General features: G+C 45.9%; 1 protein-coding gene across 4 annotated transcripts in view; it reads right to left on the bottom strand.

The window, feature by feature from the left end:
• Nucleotides 1–11,062, bottom strand: part of LOC115099297 (transmembrane protein 116-like) — a 70,549-nt gene extending 59,487 nt beyond the window's left edge. For 2 of the 4 annotated variants that reach the window (XM_029616863.1, XM_029616864.1), the window contains exon 1: nt 10,759–11,062. In XM_029616863.1, coding sequence (XP_029472723.1) covers nt 10,759–10,815 — 57 coding nt within the window. In that variant the 5' untranslated portion in view covers nt 10,816–11,062. The remainder of the gene's footprint in view (nt 1–10,758) is intronic. The other 2 variants (XM_029616861.1, XM_029616862.1) reach the window with 1 other exon arrangement.
• Between the last annotated feature and the right edge of the window lie 6,981 nt (nt 11,063–18,043).

Below are 18,043 nucleotides of genomic sequence, written 5' to 3'. Positions count from 1 at the left end.
TAAGAAGAACCGAACTGGAACCCACAACAAGCCAGCCTCTACATGCAGTGCAACAATGGAAAAAAAGCAGAAATATTACCATTCTTAATATATAAGGCTTGGGGGTAACCTGCATGGAGCAGCAGTTACTGCCATAAGAAACTTTCTGGAAAGACTGGATGGACCATTTGGTGTTTTTCTGCAGTCAATATGTTACTATGTTACATGATAAAATATGCATTACCTCATTGTTCTTTTTGAACCAGATATTTTACGTCTTTTTCTCTGCTACTGTAGCTGCATCGGATGGTTGTGTTTTCTTTTCCATTGTTAAATATGTCAGCAAACTCCCTGGCAGCAAGGGCTGCTGTCATACGAAACTTCCAATTAATATAATGAATGGAATTTGGTTTTGGAATGACATTTATCGTGCTTGATGCTGGCTGACTTTGAGCTGCTAAGTCTGTGGTTAGGTGTTGCTTCCATGTTATTCATTTTAATTCAGGTGCTTCAATGGATTCATATGGAGGCAATGTTAACTGCAAAAGAACCATATTAAGATCGCATTGTGGTGGTGATAATCTTATTGACGGTTTGAGATGGTTCATACCTTTCATGAACCTTGCTACTATGGGCACTTGCGAAACTGGTTGATGATAAGCTGCGATTGCACTTAAATGAACCCTGACTGAGCTCGGCCGAAGGTGAATTAGACAAATGCACGAGGTCACTGGGAAGAGATGATATTGGACAAGAGAAAGGATTCTTCTGTAATGACTGACGCCCCAAACCTTCTCCACTTGAAGTTGTCTGATCTTCTTGCTGCTATAGCAAGAAATGTTTGACTTTTTGCAAATATGGTGCTTTCAATAGCCAAGCCGTCAGCACCAGAGTCCTCAGATTTGGATGTAGGAGAGGCTTGTTGAACTGGGTTAGCAGGTCCGGGGCGTTTGTTAGATGGATTGGTGGAGCGTGTGTCACTTTTTGTAGCCACGGGAACCATATTAGAATTACTGTTCCCAAATCTGCCCTTAGTTTGGAAATTGTTTATGCGATAAGCGGGATTGATGGACCCTGCCCCAGGGTATCTGGAAAACATCTGATGATATGGCAATCCCCCTAGTCTCTTAGAACAGTAGTGGGAAAGTTTGCCAAAAAAGATTGATTACTGGTATTCCCCATCGATTGAAAATGTTTTATAGCACCTTTGGGTGAAGGGACCACATGCGCTTTTGCAGCTGTTGCTTTAGCCTATCCGCTGTTATGTTATCCTTCCCTGGAAGATATCTTCCGATCTTAATATGGTTCTTTTGCTGTTAACATTGCCTCCATATGAATCCATAGAACCACCTGAATTAAAATGAATAACATGGAAGCAACACGTAACCACAGACGTAGCAGCTAAAAGTCAGTCAGCATCAAGCATTAAATCCCCCTCTTCTCACCTCCAACTCCCAGTTATTTATTTCCCTGTTTTATTGTAACTGTCACTCTCCTTACAATGCTCTTGTTAGAATTGTTTGAGTTATCTCTTATCTTGCACACTTTGTTAAATGTAAACCGGTTTGATGTGATCCATGTCATGAAAGCCGGTATAGTAAAAATAATAAATAAAATAAATAAATATCGCTGACAAGGTTATGTCTATAGGGATTGCCCAGTCCATATTTTCAGGGATTCCCCGCAAAGACTCCGAGACCCCATTCTTCCCTGCTTGTTTATATTGATTGTCTGTCTGGAGCTGGATCTCTCGGTTTCTAATCCGTATTTCCAAGGACTTTGAACGCTGCCCTCTGCTCCACTTCTCCATATAAAACATATTTCAGAATAGTTAAGTCTTCCTGTGTTTTCTTAGGTCAACTTTGTTTACACAACACCCCAGATCATTAAACAATTATCTTTCTTACTCTGGTCTCATGTAACCTTTGAACAGGTCAATAAGTGAGAAGATAAACGAGCTGTGCCATCAAAGAATGCCAAATTCAGCTGCGCACAGCCCAGAGAGTAGGAGACAAAGGGGGCTGCTGAAAGAATCTTCAGTAGGGCAGGGAGGGACGAGAGGAGGACAAGAGGCAAAGCAGCCGGGAAGGGAGGGTGCCGGACTGGGCAGAGTGAAAATAAAGCCTGAAGGAAGGGAAGGGCTCCGTCAACAGCCCAGGCAGATCCAAAGGGAGGAGGAAGAGGTAGGGACAGAGCTGGCCAAGTGAAAGGGGCACAACAGACCCCGCCACGAGCTGGGAGAGCTTGGGTTTAAAAGTAATCAAATATCCTATAATTCAAAAGAAGTGGAAAAGGCATCCTCGGTGAAGCCAAAGCCTGCACCAATAAAGGCAATATTAAGAGCACCTGGCTTACAATTGAATCATTTCTTGCCAGCACAATGAAAACATGGAATTGACAGTAAAGAAGCAGCTAATATGACAGCATCGGCACCCTAATGTTCATCTCCTTTAGGAAGCCTGGTTTGGCAAAACCCATGCTCTAAGCTGGAGTGGAGTTTGCTTCTAAAAATGAAGGTTTGGCACATGGCGACACGTCCAGTTTAATAAAATAGAGATTCTTTGAAGTTTACGGTTATCAAAATGACTGAAAACCCTCCCAGGAGGGGGGAAGAAATAAGTGAACTGCGGCAGAGGGAGAAAAGGGCACTGCGGCTCTGTAACCCGAGCCACCAGTCTGGCAGGCGGCGCAGGCTGAAAGGGTCATCAGCGCCCCCCCCCCCCCCCCCCCCGTGAGTGATCGGAGATTCCGCCGGGGGATTTGCATGCCGCAGCCTCCTGACTGCTGCTGGGAGTTCACAGCGAAACCGCTTTAAAAAACAAATGAGGGCAAAGCCCTAAGTTAGAGAACTTTGCCTGAAAAAGTCTTAAATTGCAGAATTTGTCCGAGGTAGAGATTCATGAGAGAGATGGACTGAAAAACAATTCTAGCAAACAGGTTCTCACCCTGATGACAAGGGTAGTCAGAAGCCTTGGTTCTCAGCCAAGAGACTATAGGTAAAAAATAGATTAGAAACAAATTTTTCTCTGGAAGTTAACTTATGTTGTGGGAAGTTAACCAAAGCTGATAGACCATGATTAGGGAGGACTTTGAATTAAAAGAAGAATTCAGGTAATGGATTTATGCGATCTGGTGCTGATAACGTTTCAAGTTCGAGAGTTGTTTTAGCGCCCGCTTTGATTACAGAAGAGCAAACCTCCTTCTAGCCAGTTTTGTAGGCCATGTTAAGTAAGTACAATTCCCGTGAGCCCCCAAAACAAGGGAAGGGCTAGTGGAAGTTAAATGCTAGTCTGCTAGAGGATCAAGGAGTGGCTAATACTTAAGGATCTCTTTACCACAAAGGGTAATTGGTGGGAGGACATAAAAACAGCAGAGACCGAAAATTAAGGTATGAGAAACACAGTTGGATTGGAGAACCTTTGTGTGTTGATGGCTTTAAGGTAGGGAATGAAATAGAGGAACTTAAACTACATACAAGAAAATGGTATGAGGGAAAAGTGAGGTCGCTGGCAGCACAAGCAAGAATGCAGTTTATCGAAGAGCACGAGAAGTGTTCTCATTGTCTTTTTCACAAAAAGGTGCAAGGGAAGACAGCAGTGATATCAAGTATCTTAGAGGAAAATGGACAAGAGGCATCAACAAAAGGAGGAATAGAAGAGTTGTAGAGTTTTATAGTAAACTATATAGCCAGAAAGAAAAATAATGAGGGAGAAGAAAGCAAGTTCTTGGAGTTTGTATCAAAAAGAGAAACTCTAGGGCTGGCTGCAGACATTGTGGCAGAAGAACTGGATAAAACAGCTGGGAAAACTCCAGGGGGAGATGGTTTCCCCATTGAATTTTACAGGGCTTGTTGTACTACCTCTAAGATTTCTTAGAGGTAGTACAAGAAGTGCTGGAGTAGGCACAGTAACCACGTTCCAGGAGGGTAGATAAGAAGAAAGGTGACAGGAGGGATATAAATTTTTGGTGCCCAATCACTCTTTTAAACTGTGACTACAAATTTGTGGCCAAAGTGCTATTTTTCAAATTGCAAGGGGTAGTGGGTAAGGTAGTGGCTCTGGAGCAGGCATATGGGATTCCTGGGAGAAGGATAACAGACAGCCAAGCGTTGGTGAGAGATAAAGTGCCATAGTGTGAAGAACGGACGTGCCCAGTTTGTGCCCTATCATTAGACCAGGAGAAGGCTTACGATAGCCTACATTGTCTGTTTCTTTTCAAGGTGATGAGAAAGATGGGCATAAGTAACAGATATTTGAAATGGATGCAAGTAATGTTTGCTTCAAATCAAAGTAGATTGTTAATAAATGGGTATGTGACTGAAAGATTTGCCATAGAACTGGGAGTATGTCAGGGATGCCTCCTCTCAGCACTTCTGAATGTGATTGGTATCGAGCCACTGGCAGAGGCAATAAGGAGGGACAAGGTAATAAAAGGAGTGGAGGGAAGGAAGCAAAGATAGCTCTTTATATGGCCGATATAACAGTCTTTTGTCAGGATAACATTAGCTTGGAGCGTACTATGGCACTTTGTGAAAGCTTTGCCAGAGCTGCAACCATAAAGTTAAACCGAACAAAGAGCCTAGTTTTGTATAGTAACTGGAGAGAGCTAGCACCTAATCTGGGATTGCAACAGGCATATATTTTTGGGGTGGGAAAATGGAGAGTTTAAAGTGAGGGTACGTGACTAATCCTGAGGAGGGAAGGAGATTCCAGAAATGGAACCAGAACCGCTCAGTGTGTTTTTAACCTCAGTAGTAAGAGCCACAGAGGAACCAGTGAGCACAGACAAAATGTGGACGTGGTTTGCATGTTTCTCGTAGGTGGGGCAGGAGGGTGGACAAATACGATGCCACATGCTGAAGAAGCTCCAGTGCTCTATGACACCAGCAGCGCGATGTATAAGGGCAAAGGAGTTTAGAGCGTTGCCTCTGGAAACTCTGTCTCCTGTAGTTGTAGAAGAAGCTCTTAGGGCAGGTAAAGATACAATAATTCCAGTTGGGAAATACAATGAAGACATTTGCAGAGCGGTGTGGAGGAGCATATCGTGTGCCTACTTGTTGAGCTCACAGAAAGATCTGGCATGGTGCGCGGTACCAGAGTGTCTGCCTACGAAGAGCCTTTTCTGTGAAAGCGGGCTTGCCAGAACAGCTGAATGATTGCGGGAGGGCTGGATGGGTGAGGAGTCTCCTGTACATATTCTCTGGCGATGTAGGACGGCTGTGAAAGGGTGGCAGTTGGCAGAGCTGTGGCAGGAGGCTTTAAGCCCAGATGGGAGCACAACCGAAGAAGCCACAATGTGAGGCTGGTTCACATGCAGTAAGCTGTGGATTGTGATATGCTGTATTAAGGAAGCCTTGTGCATGGCACATTAAGAAAATCCTGTTGGACAGGAAGTCCATTTATCGCCTAGCAAAGGAGCTGACTAAGAATTATTTGCTGCGAGGGGAGAAAAATAATTCACGGGAAGAAACATTGAGAGCATGGCGATGGAGTGTGGCCGGAGGAGAGGACTCGGCAGATAGGTAATTGTGGCCGGATTAGGTCAGAGTTTGGAATGATTACCAGAGCAAATAATAGTGCTTGGAAGATAGGTGTAAGTAATGTTCAAGATCTCATTTAAGGATTCTCAAAAAGGATAATATTGAAGATAAATATGGCAGAAGGTTTTTCTTTGATTACTTGTAAATAATTAATTTTGGAATACATTTTCTAGAAAAGTAAAAAAACCAAAAAGGTTATTTTCTTTATGAGACTGCTTGAATTTTAGACCGAGAGAGGGGTTTTTTTTTGGGCTGCCTAGTACCTATGACCTTCATTAAGCAGAAATCACCTAGAAGTAGAATATCTAAATAAACAGCAAGCTAGAAGCCTAGAAAAGCTATAAACCTAAACCATCTAAACCTTTTCTTCTGAGGAAAAAGAAGCCTGTGCAGACGTGATGTTGGGTTTCCCAGAAGTACAGGGATCCCGGCGGTGGAATCAGGTCCCCCAGGAAGTGGCATTAGCAGTTTAGACACAACAGATCCCTCCCCCATGACTGGCCATGCCAATCAGTTGCATCTTTTCACATGGGTGAGGCTGGGAAAAAGGGGGGAGAGGATAATGGTACCTGATTAAGTGGGAGTGTAAGAGGTCCCTCCTATTCTATATGGGGACCAGCAACCCCAATTAGCTACATGTTAAATGTTCTGGCTATCTTATAGAAATGTGTATGGCCTGAGACTAATAACCGTGAGTAGGTAAGTCTGCTATTTGACATCCTATTAGCGATGTACCTAGTCCTGTAGAAATGTATATAACTATATAGTCTAATAAGCCTGTATATATTTGTACATACTGCCAGCCCTGTTCACAGTCCCATTTCTTTTCCTGGGGTGAAGGGAGGGAAATCCCACCCACTAACACCTTGTTCCCCAGGTGGAGGCACCAAGAACATGAGGACCGATGGAGTCTGCCCTAGGGGGGCTCCTGCCAGGTTGGTCCCGGACCCAGGAATGCCCCACAAGGTACCTTACCATCAACTATTTTAAATGTGGAATTTTTTAAAGTTACAAAACATTTGATGTTAAAGGTAGAAATATAAGAACATTTTAAAAGTTAACCATTTCAAAAGTCAGTTAAAAAAAGTGTTTTTGGCAAGAGATGATTAAATTGTACGTCAAATGCTCTTATAGCCCTTATCAGTAGAGGTGTTGGCTTTAATGAACGTGCCTTAATTTTTGCTTCTATTTAATATGATTTAAAAAAAATAATTATAAATAATGTAAATATTACATTGGGTCCCAGAATGCCAATACACCACCTACAGGGGAAACGATTGCTACAGATCCCTACACAGACACTACACACTAGCAGAGTCCTGGTCACTCGCACAGAGCAGAGACAGACCCTCACCAAATACAGAATAAAGGATCACATATTAGACAAAACTGAAATGGAAACCCCAAGAAGCCAGACTGTGTGTAATAATGGAAAAACAGAACCACAATTCCTCACAAAACAAATAAAATCAAGAACATAAAGCATCAATAATAATAATAATAATAATACCATACTAATAAAAGAATATTTTAACACTACTGACAAATAGAATAACTTCTATTAATTAAAGTCATACATTTTTTTTAATTTCCCAAGCACCAGTAAAATATTTCAAAACAGCACATATATCAAATAACACCCAGTAATTAAAATTAATTGTAAAAAGCCCCTGCTGTCCATACCTGGGAACTCTTGATTTCCAATCATCCTGAGATTGTCAAGGATTAGGTGGCTAGGGGGGACACACAAACTTTACCCTCTCTTTCTTACACACAGGTTTATTCTCTCTCACACATACACTGTCACATACACATATACCCACACACTCTCATACACACCCACACACTCTCATACACAAGCTCTAAGACCTAGGGATCCCTAAAGGCTAGAGGTTGAAAATAAAGAAGAGTGCATGGAGGTAACTGGGGGTAAGTTGCTGGTGTGGCAGTTGCTGCCCTTAACAAATGAGCCTTGACACTGTTAATGCAACTCCATCATTGCTCTCTGCTTCAACCATGGTAAAAGGGGACTTGGATTCAGAGAGCAACCAGCGAGGGCCTCGACTTTTATGGTTTGGGGAACAAATAAATGTGGGGGTAACTTGCTGCTGCGGCCTTACTTAATCACTAAGCCTGATGCTTTTGATGCAACTCCAACATTGCTCTCTGCTTTCACAGCAATGGTTTAAGGGACATTTGGATTCAAACAGCATCTGAGGGCCCTGACTGAGTGGTAGGGATTGTAGGGCTGAGTAGTTGGTGGGGATGGGCAGACAAGATGACTCATATGGACTTTTTCGCCATCACGTTTCTATGTTTCTACTACACCTTCTACTGGGAAAACAAAACAAGCTGGACTGCCAAAGATCGCTTCAAGATACCAAAACGTTAGCAAAGTCCTTTACCTCACTCACAGAACACAGCAAGACCCTCACCAAATACAGACCAAGGGGCCACAAATCAGAAACGTGCAAAAATTGAATTGGAAACCCCAAGAAACAGTTCTGAGACCTTTTGAGTTCATCCTCAGACTCCTTTGGATTAGTGGGGGAAATGATACCAGCATTCTCCCCCTTCCCCCCCATCTCAGTACACTCCCCTTCCCCTCCCCTCTCCAGGCTGAACCCTGAACGCTTCCTCTTCTTCCTCTCCTCTCCCCTCCCCCCACCCCAAAGGCTGGATCCCAGCAGCAGTCACCCCACCCCTCACCTCCAAAGGCTGGAGCTCAGCACTCTCCCTCTCCCCTTCATTTCTCCCTCCCCAGGGCTAGACCCCAGCACCTTCCTCCTTTCTATCCCACCCACCATCCAAGGCTGGATACCAGCATACTCTCCCCTCTCCCCCTCCCCAAAGGATGGACCAGCTCTCTTCTTCCCTTTGACTAGATCCCCAAGTCCTCCCTTCCCTTCCCAAGTCTGAATCCAGGCAACACTCTCACCCTTCCTCAGCAGTATTCCCCTTCTTCCCTCCCCCTTACCCCCAAGATTGGAGCCAACGCTCTCCCCTCCCACCCTAAAGCTGGATACCAGAACTGTTCCCATCCCCCCCCCCCCCTCCCGACCAGACCCGACTGCCCTCTAACAGGCTTCTTACCCGCACACAGCATCTTCCCCCTTAGGGATGCATGGACAAAGTAATACCATTCTCTTCTCTCTGACCTTGCAACCCCCCACCCCCACCCCTCACTGCTTGATGACCCATGTGGTCTTCTTCTTCCAGCTGTGCAGGCTGACCACACACCCACTACTCTCTGCCCGATGAACCATGTGATCGTCTTCATCGGGCTGCATGGGATGAGCAAAACCTGCCTGCATCTTTATCCAGCCACGATGGCAGACACTGGTGGCACGCCCTTCAACCAGTGGTGCCAGTGACCCTGGCGATGTTGGCCAGAGGGTCACTATGGGCCTGGTGGGCTGAAGAGAAGGTGGTGTCCATCAGACAGCTCGAGGCAGGGGAGGAAGAGGCCACTCCATAGCACACGCGCCACGGAAGGAAGTGGGGTGGAGAGACAAGTGCAGGATTAAGGCAAAGGAGAAGAAAGCAAAAGGAAAAGGGAGAAGTTCATCGGTGAATTAGCCGCTGGGTTGATTCATGGCTTTGAAATCAAGAATACAGTAGCTGATGGCAGCAAAAGACCAAATGGGCCCATCCAGTCTGCCCAGCAAGCTTCTTATGGTAACATCTACCACGCCATGTAGGTCACCCTCAGGTTTCTCTTAAGGGTGGTCCGTGCAGTTATCCCCAATTCTTATGATAAGGGTAGTAATATTTACAATTAAAAAACCAAGCAAACCCATGAAAAATTACTGTCAGCAACATTTTTACTGGATGAGGCACCTTCCTGGTAGACAGTGCTGACTTGCCTTGCTTTTGGACTTGGCCGTAGAAGCTGAGCTGTGCTTTTCCCCTAATGTCTGCGTATCAGTAACCCGGGCTGTCGTCTGAATCCAATTCCTCTTTTTTCCTCACGTATCCGTACAGGGAGGAGATATCAGGGATGGGGAGAGGAAGAGCAGATGAGAGGACCACAGTCAGGGAGAGGAGAGGGAGCACAAACTGTATGGAGGGAGGGGGAGAGAGAGTGCACTGGGGATGTGGAGGAGAGAGAGAGAGGGATAATTGAGGAAGAAAGGGAAAGATAAAGGGAGGATTGTGACTCTGGGATGGGAGAGAAGGATGGAGAAAGAGGTAGGAGGGGGGATCAGAGGAGGGAGGAGCTGGAATTAGGGTTTGAGAGGGTAATTCAGGAACTGGGAAAAGGGAGAGGTAGGAACGAAAGAAGGTTCCAGGATCTGAGAAACAGAATCTGAGATCGAGGGAGGGAGGGAGGATCTGAATTGCAATGGGGGAGGGTAAGATTTGCTTTGGTTCTGATCCTCCTTGCATTCCCTCTATAAGCTCCCCCCCCCCCCCCCCCCCCACCACACACACATCTGCCAGTGGCACCAATCCCTTCTCTCTCTCGCACAAACACTGTGCCCCTTCCCCGTGCTCTCACACACAAGAAGCCCCCCAGTCGACCCCCCTCTCATCTCCCAGCCACTCTCCTCATCCCCAAATGATCCCTCTCTCAGCCCTTTCCAACCTTCCAAAAATGATCCTTCTTTGCTCAGTCTGCTCCAGGCTGCCCTCCAGTGGCTGGATCAGGAAGCAGAGGGCTATTCTCTGCTGAGAGATTCAGCACAGCTGGAAGGCAGCAATTCTTCTGCCATCCTGCTGCACCCAGTTTTTTGTCACCCTAGGCCCAGGCCCTAGTGTGTCTATTGACAAATCCAGGTTTGCCTGTGTTGTCTGACCTTCTGTGTTCTTATGTATATTTTATATATCTAGAGATGTGCCTGTTCCTTCCTATGGCCATGTCTGTGTGTTGTGCTTTGCTTGTGCATGCTTATACATGTTGTGTCGTGTCTGTAGTGTTGCATCTGTCTCTGTATTTCCCTATGAATGTCTATCTATGCTTTCTCTGTCTCTGTATGTGCCTGTATATGTTTTGCTTTCTCTGTGCATGCTTTCTCTGTGTATATCTCTGAATGTTGTGGCTTTCTCTCTATGTCTGTGAGTGTTGTGTCTGTTTCTGTATGGCCCTGTGTAAGTCTGTATGTGCTGTGGCTTTCTCTGTAGTGCTCTGTGTGTGTGTGTGTTGTGCTTCTCTATGTGATTGTGTAAGTCTGTGTGCGTGTTGTTTCTGTCTCTTTATGGGCGTTTGCATGCCTGCCTATATGCTCCTCTGCACAAACCTTCTCATTGCAGAGTGCTCCCGAGGTGCTGCTGTTTTCCTTGCCTCCTGTATCCATGCTGCCGGGGGGGGGGGGTTCTGCTGCTGCCGGACAGGCAGGGAACTTTCCTTCTCCTTGGAGGTTAAAAGGCAGCAGGGAAGTACTTTGCACGCCCTTCTCAGGGGCTGGCACTGACAGGACTACAGCTGGAGGAACGGGTCTAGGCTGGGCTGTTGCCAGCACAGGGAGAGGCCTCCTTCCTTCATGTCCCTTTTCCTCCGTGAGGTATGAGTGCTCCCCGTTTTCCTGCCCTGCTGCAGGGTTTGGGAAGCCCAGCCCTCTTCCTGGACTCACACTCCACATTCCCCAGCCCTGCCTGGAGCAGCTTCTCCTGCACACCTGTAGGCTTTGAGTTCCAATCGCAACACGTGTTAGCGGTATAAGAAATCTGGTGCCATACCCTGGGTGGAAGCCCTGGAAGTACCCACCGAGACCAACCAAAGCTTAAAGAGCCTGGGGAAACTATCAGTCTGGCTGACTGGAAGAAGATTACGTGGCCATGTTGTCAAGTTATGGAAAGATTTATTAGCTAGTGAAATGCACGTATTATACAGAGTCGGTACAAAATTCCCTGACTCACCCTTTAGAATTGTTTGCAGTAGTAAAAAAGAGTCACTGCAAAGCCAAAGCCAGACGTCCCCAGTTGTGATGAATTGAAAGTAAGGTGTTAAAAATACAAGCACAACTAGGGTCAATGAACAGAAAATGATGGAGGGAGAGGGGCGCTGGCAGAGGCTGCAATAACTGTAAAAGAAGGGGACACCATAGTATCTAGGATGAAGTATTTCTTTAACCCATTAGACCCATGCCCTTTTTACATAGTAAAGAATGGTAAAGGGATAGCATGCCAGACGATTAAAAGTATAGTCAATTGCTCCTTAACCGAGGGGGAGCTACCTGTTGTGCTAAAAATCGGAACTGTGAGACCAATACAAAAAGATCAGAACTTGCCTGTGAACGGGGTAATGAATTTCAGACCCGTAGCAAATTTACCAACATTATACAAAATATTAGAAAAACACACAAACTGTGCAGAAACAGTTGGATGATTATTTAGCAGACAGGAAAGTATTTCATGACTACCAATTTGGATGTAGAAAAGATCCCAAGACTGAGTTGTCGGTGCTGCCACTGATGGATTCGATGTTGGTAAATTTGGAAAATGGACGAACCGGTTTCTTAATCCAACTGGATATCTCATGGGAGGCATGACATTTGCATTGCACGTTTACTTTCTATGGGGACTGCAGGAAGTCGTAATGTGGTTTGTATCTTTTATTTATCTAGTATTCTTCCTCCTGGCGATCCCCGATAGTCAGGGATCGGTGTTGGGGGCCGTACCATTAGGGCAAGCACTACATGCTTTGGGGATTTTATACTTTATGTATGCTGACATCCAGTGACGTGAATGGTAAGGTTTCTGAAGGAAAATTAAGCAGTGCTTGTGCAAGGTAAAAAAAAAACCCAAAAACGGGCTTGCTGCCAGGGGGCTGGTGTTAAATACTTTAAAAAATTAAACTTCTTTGGCTGGGAAAACAGCTCCTAACAGCAGATCAGCTGTAAGATTCTGCCTATTTTGTCTGTAGCATTTCTACATTTGCAGCTTATGTTGCGAGCTCCTATGACACATTTAGCCAAGTTAAAAATGCTCCGACCCGTGAAGTCTCTTATTTCCACAGAGATGTTTCAGGATGTTCTTCAGGCTCTGGTAATAATAGGCCATGGAGGTTTACCTGATTGTGCTGTTGGGCAATTCATTTACCACGCAGCGGCGCATTTATTGCCAGGTATAGCCGGAAGGGATCAGACCTCTCACATTGGCCACCTGTAAAGCATAGGGTAAGATTCCACCTGTTGATCCCTATTTATAAGCTTCGCCATGTCCCAACTTTTGCTGCGAATACCTTCTTCTAGGGATCTTAGATGACCACAATGTAGAAATAAAGGCCTTCTCCCGTGTAACTCCCTCTTTACAGAAAGCCCTACCACTGGAATTAAGGCAGGAATCTGACATTAAAAAGTTCAGGAAAGGTGTCCAGACAATGCTCTTCCAGGAGGCGTATGGAGGATGTAAATACTTTGGCATCGGCAGCTGATATGTCTGAGTATTTTAAGTGTTCTACATGGTTTGTGTTATTTTAATGTACTGTGTATGTTATGGCATGTGATCTGCACAGAATATAATTTTATAGCAGTTTGTGGAATACAAGATTTTAAATAAATACATTATATTTACCATCAAACATTTTATAGATTTCAGTTGGGAGTAAGTCAAAATCACAAGAACCTATTTTTTCATTCTGCTTTATATTCCTTTCCTGGGGCCACACTAGTTTGGAAAACAGTTTTCCAGGGATAAAAGTCACTTTACAAAAATGACCCTCAGGATACCTGCAGGGATGCACTGTTTCTTTAATAAAATGGAGTCCGCTGTTCATCAATAACCACCACCGAGGCACAAGCTGTGTTTATTCTCCAGTTTTATTTGCCTTTGGCTGGCACACTGGTTTCTCCTGTAGTTTGCTTGCCTCAGTGTTCAAAAGCAGATTGGACAGGTTCCTGACTACCATGGAGGGAAACCGAGGACTCTTCTGGGTTCTTCAGTCCCCTATGGCCAGGGCCAGATTTAAGATTTTGGCATCTACAGGCAGAGTGCCATGCTGGCATTTCTGTGATGCTCTGCTGCTAGCAGAAGCAGGCTCCTCTCTGGCCTGGATATTTGGCGCCTGCCTAAGGCTTGGGGTTCTGTAGTAATTCAGTCTATCAGTTGATGAAGTATTGGATGGTGACTCTCTGTAGACAGGTGGGCCAACTGGAATTGGAAGACCAGATAGCCGAAGTCTACATGGCTCTACTTTCCAACTCTCTAACTTTACTGGCCATCCAGCACTGTCACAATTCAGTCCACAGACAGTAATGATTTTTCAGTCACAGACTTTTAAGTAAAACCACCGAGCTGCACAGATGTTAGGAGAGGACTCCACAGACAGCCGTGCTGATACCCATTTACTTGCATAGGATCTGGTTTCAAATCAAACCACTCTTCCAAATGGAAGACACCCCCTCAGACTACTCACACTTCTGAAGCACTATAGCTTAGTGATCTGAAAGGATGTCTCTATTCCTTCCAGGTACATGAAAGTGCTCAGCCAGGGAGCTGGATCCTTTGCACCCATTCCATGTTGACTTTCACCAACAGAAACTCCCCCGAGACTCTCACACACACTGCACTCTGCATCATTGAGCCCAGATCATCATCCAAACTAGACCACCAATTGTCACCGGACACAGTTTATCCAAATCTACCAAGTGGACAATAACGAAGATTTCCATCTAAACTCTGAGAAAGCCTGAAGACCATGAACAAATGTTTTTTTATACAGGGGGATCCCTAAAGGTTAGTGCCAAAGCACTGGGACCCAGTGAGAATGGCCCTAAAAGGAGCAAAGGGCCACCAGAATCAGCCTTTGTCTGCAGGTTCCTTCCCTTCGTGCAAGATACCTTCCAACCCTACTTCCATCACTCTTGTTCAGAGTTTATGGCATCCTTCCTGGCTGACTGCATTCTCCTAACCACTGAGGACATTTTGCATAGGTACCAACGGCCAGGCTCAGATAAGACAGGCAATTGACTAGGGCGGTAAATACCCAGCCAAAGAGGAGTGCCACTGTGCCAAGGAGGAAGCTACTTCTGCCATCCACTTCAAATGGGCACTATCAAGGCATTCTGGAGGAAGGGGGCCACTTTCTGATCGCCAGGGACCCCCACTTTCCACTCTCCAAATCTGCCTGGGAGTGCCAAAGTCTTAGATCTGGCCCTGCAAACAGCTTTTGTCAGTGCGTACTGTAGCACTCGGGGAATGAGACCTGTGTGCCATTTAAAAGTATAAGACATAGTGCTTGTGGGACTCTGAAACCTATGGGCCTTTCCGTGCCTATGGAACAATCTCTTTATCACATAAGGTCCCATGCCAGCAGAAAGAGGACAGTGTGAGTTACATATTAACTGGGTTGCTCTGGTGCCTAATCTCACGCGCCTACTTTCCCTTGGCTACATTACGTTTCGTTGCCCATTCATTTCCACATAAAGCTGGAGCTTCTCCTCCTTGGCCTACTAAGGTCTTCTCGCTGCAGCTCCTCCTTGCTTATCCCACTCGCCATCTGACCTGTTCTCTTCTGGGTCCTGCTTTCCACCTGTGCCTGGAATTGCCTCTCTACGTTGGTGCGTCATGCTCCTTCTCTTACCCTATTCAGCTCCTTCAATCCCAGCCTCTTCAAGGCTGCTTTGAGATCTTAAACCCTAGCTCTCTCGCTGATCATATCCTTATGGAGTCCTGTTTTCTATACTCGGTGACCTTCGTTTTCCATTTTTATGTTCCCTGGGAATTTATCAGTGTTTATTATAACCAACCTAGGAACAGAAACAGACAGAAAAAAACCCAACTTATTTTGCCCCCCCACCCCGATTTTCTCCTGTTTTTGTTGGTTATAATAAACACTGACCAATCCCCAGGAAAAATAAAATGAAAACAGAAAACGAAGGTCCCTAACTCTAATAAACCCATTTCCTTAAGCCTCTTGTTCCATCCCCTCTTGATAAAGGGGATGGAACAGCTCCCCTATGAGGAAAGGCTGAAGAGGTTAGGGCTGTTCAGCTTGGAGAAGAGACGGCTGAGGGGGGGATATGATAGAGGTCTTTAAGATCATGAGAGGTCTTAATCGAGTAGATGTGAATCAGTTATTTACAATTTTGAATAATAGGACTAGGGGGCACTCCATGAAGTTAGCAAGTAGCACATTTAAGACTAATTGGAGAAAAATCTTTTTCACTCAATACACAATAAAGCTCTGGAATTTGTTGCCAGAGGATGTGGTTAGTGTAGCTGGGTTCAAAAAAGGTTTGGATAAGTTCTTGGAGGAGAAGTCCATTAATGGCTATTAATCAAGTTTACTTAGGGAATAGCCACTGCTATTAATTGCATCAGTAGCATGGGATCTTCTTGGTGTTTGGGAAATTGCCAGGTTCTTGTGGCCTGATTTGGCCTCTGTTGGAAACAGGATGCCGGGCTTGATGGACCCTTGGTCTGACCCAGCATGGCAAGTTCTTATGTTCTGTGTATCTTGACTCGACTGTTAACTCTCTGGAGCAGGGAATATCTCTCATGTGTCTGTACAGTGCTGTGTACAGAAAAGATTCGTAGAGGGAGGGGAAGGTTCGGGATCTTACGACTGGACTGTTAGAGATGCTCTCGCCTTCTCTGTGCAGAGGATTCCTCAGCAAGATTTCAGGAGTCCTCCTGGCGATCCAACACCTACCAATCGCCCGTGCTCCTACCAATGCCATCAGCACCTGCCTTATGATTATCACCTTTTATTTACCATCTGCTACATGACCAGGTCACTTAATTGTCTTTGTGCTCAAACGCATGTTATATTCTCCTTGGCTAAAAACACTGCTTCAACTTTATGGAGGCCTGTGCACCCTCTATAAGCCATCTTGTTACGCGCAGCGTACACAGCACTGTACAGAGACTGGAAAATATAACAAAGGGGAACAGAATGTACAAGCCTTCCAAGAAGGGTCTTTAAGATTAAACAATACTTCTGATAAATCAGCTCGGTAGCAGGAGACAGGCTGCATCCACGGTGGAGAGAACTGCAGGTGGGGGGAGTTAGCCAGGGGGAGGCCTGAGGATGCAGAGAGCAGCAGCCTCCCCGCTGCGAGCGCTGTGGAAAGAGATAGGGTGGGGGTGGCAGAGACGGGTCATGAGGGAACAGAAGGGGAGATGAAGATGAGATGTGAGGAGGGGAGGGCTTGCTATTCTCTTTATTTATATTTCACCTTTCAGCCACTTCAAAGCAGATTACATTCAGGGACTGCAGCAGCTACTTCCCTCACCCCAGAGGGCTCCCAACATGACTTTGTTCCTGAAGGGTAACGTGACTTGCCCAAGGTCACAAGGAGCGGCAGCGGGATTTGAATTCTTGCTTCCCTGGTTTGTAGCCATTAGGAAGGGAATATGAGGGGAGAGGAGGGCAAGATCCAGGATGAAAGGTAGGGACGTAAGAGATGAGGTGAGATGCAGGCTGAGGCAGGAAGTGAGATATAGCGGGAGAGAGCAAGATGTTCAGCACATGAGGTGGAAAGGAATGAGACAGCATGGGGGCGCAGCCCAATAGGTGGAAGAGAATATAAGGGGAAAAGAGGGTGGGTGCAGACAGCTGGCAGGAGGGGGGCGTTCATGAGTGCAGGGGAAATAGCCAGGAGAGGACGTGAAAAGGGAGGAGGAAGCCGGATGACTGGTCAGTCTCATCTGGAAGTTGTGCTCCAGCTTCTGGTCTGTAACAGATGAGCTCTCAGCAGTCTATGGGAATGGAGAGGCCTGGGCAGTAGATCGGGAAGCCGCGCTGCTGTGTGATCACGAGGTTCTGACATCCCTCGTGCAAATGTCACTTCTATATGTAACAGTCCTCCTATCATGTCACATATCCAGAACATTCATCAAGGGCAGCCAAGCGAGGTGACGAATGCTCACAGCGCAATGCAAGACAAAAGCCATCAATGCCCAAGTCTTTAGAGATCACCAGTGTCATTGTGTTTTTATAGCGATGTACGTTGGCATTGAGGGCACCTCCAACCACAAGTCTCCTCCCATACAGGTAATTGCTGAAGATCTTAGGTGGCAGAGGAACGCTGAACTGCACAGAGAGGTGTAACCAGCTGGATAGAGATGATAATGTCCCTTTACAGATCATTGGTGAGGCCTCACCCCGAACACAATGTTCAGTTTGGAGTCTGTATCTCAGAAAGGATAGAGGCAGTTAACCATAGTGATGTGGAGTCCACCTCAAAAGCCATATGAGGTGAGATCTGAGGAGCTAAATATATGGACGCTAGAGAAGAGAGACAGGAGGGATACGAGACCTGAAAGGAATTAACCCTTTTCCAACGGCAAGGAGCTGTAGGGCTAGGGGTCATAACCCCTAACCATAACCCCCGATGCAACAAGCTCCAAGGGGGCCCAGCACACTTAGGGGCAATGTCAGGGAAGACGTTTTCACAGGGTGCTGGGATGCTCTCCCGGCAGAGGTGTTGAGGACAAGGAAGGCAGCAGAATTCAAAAGGGCCTGGGATAAGCACAGAGGAGCTGATGCAATAGCGTGCGCTGAGCCTAGCGCACAGGTTAAAGAGCGCTTGGACGCACGTTTTAGACGTGCATCCATAACCCCCCATGCAATTAGGGGAT

The sequence above is a fragment of the Rhinatrema bivittatum genome, chromosome 9, assembly GCF_901001135.1.
Source record: "Rhinatrema bivittatum chromosome 9, aRhiBiv1.1, whole genome shotgun sequence".
Lineage (NCBI taxonomy): Eukaryota > Metazoa > Chordata > Amphibia > Gymnophiona > Rhinatrematidae > Rhinatrema > Rhinatrema bivittatum.
This window is presented reverse-complemented; position numbering and strand designations above follow the sequence as displayed.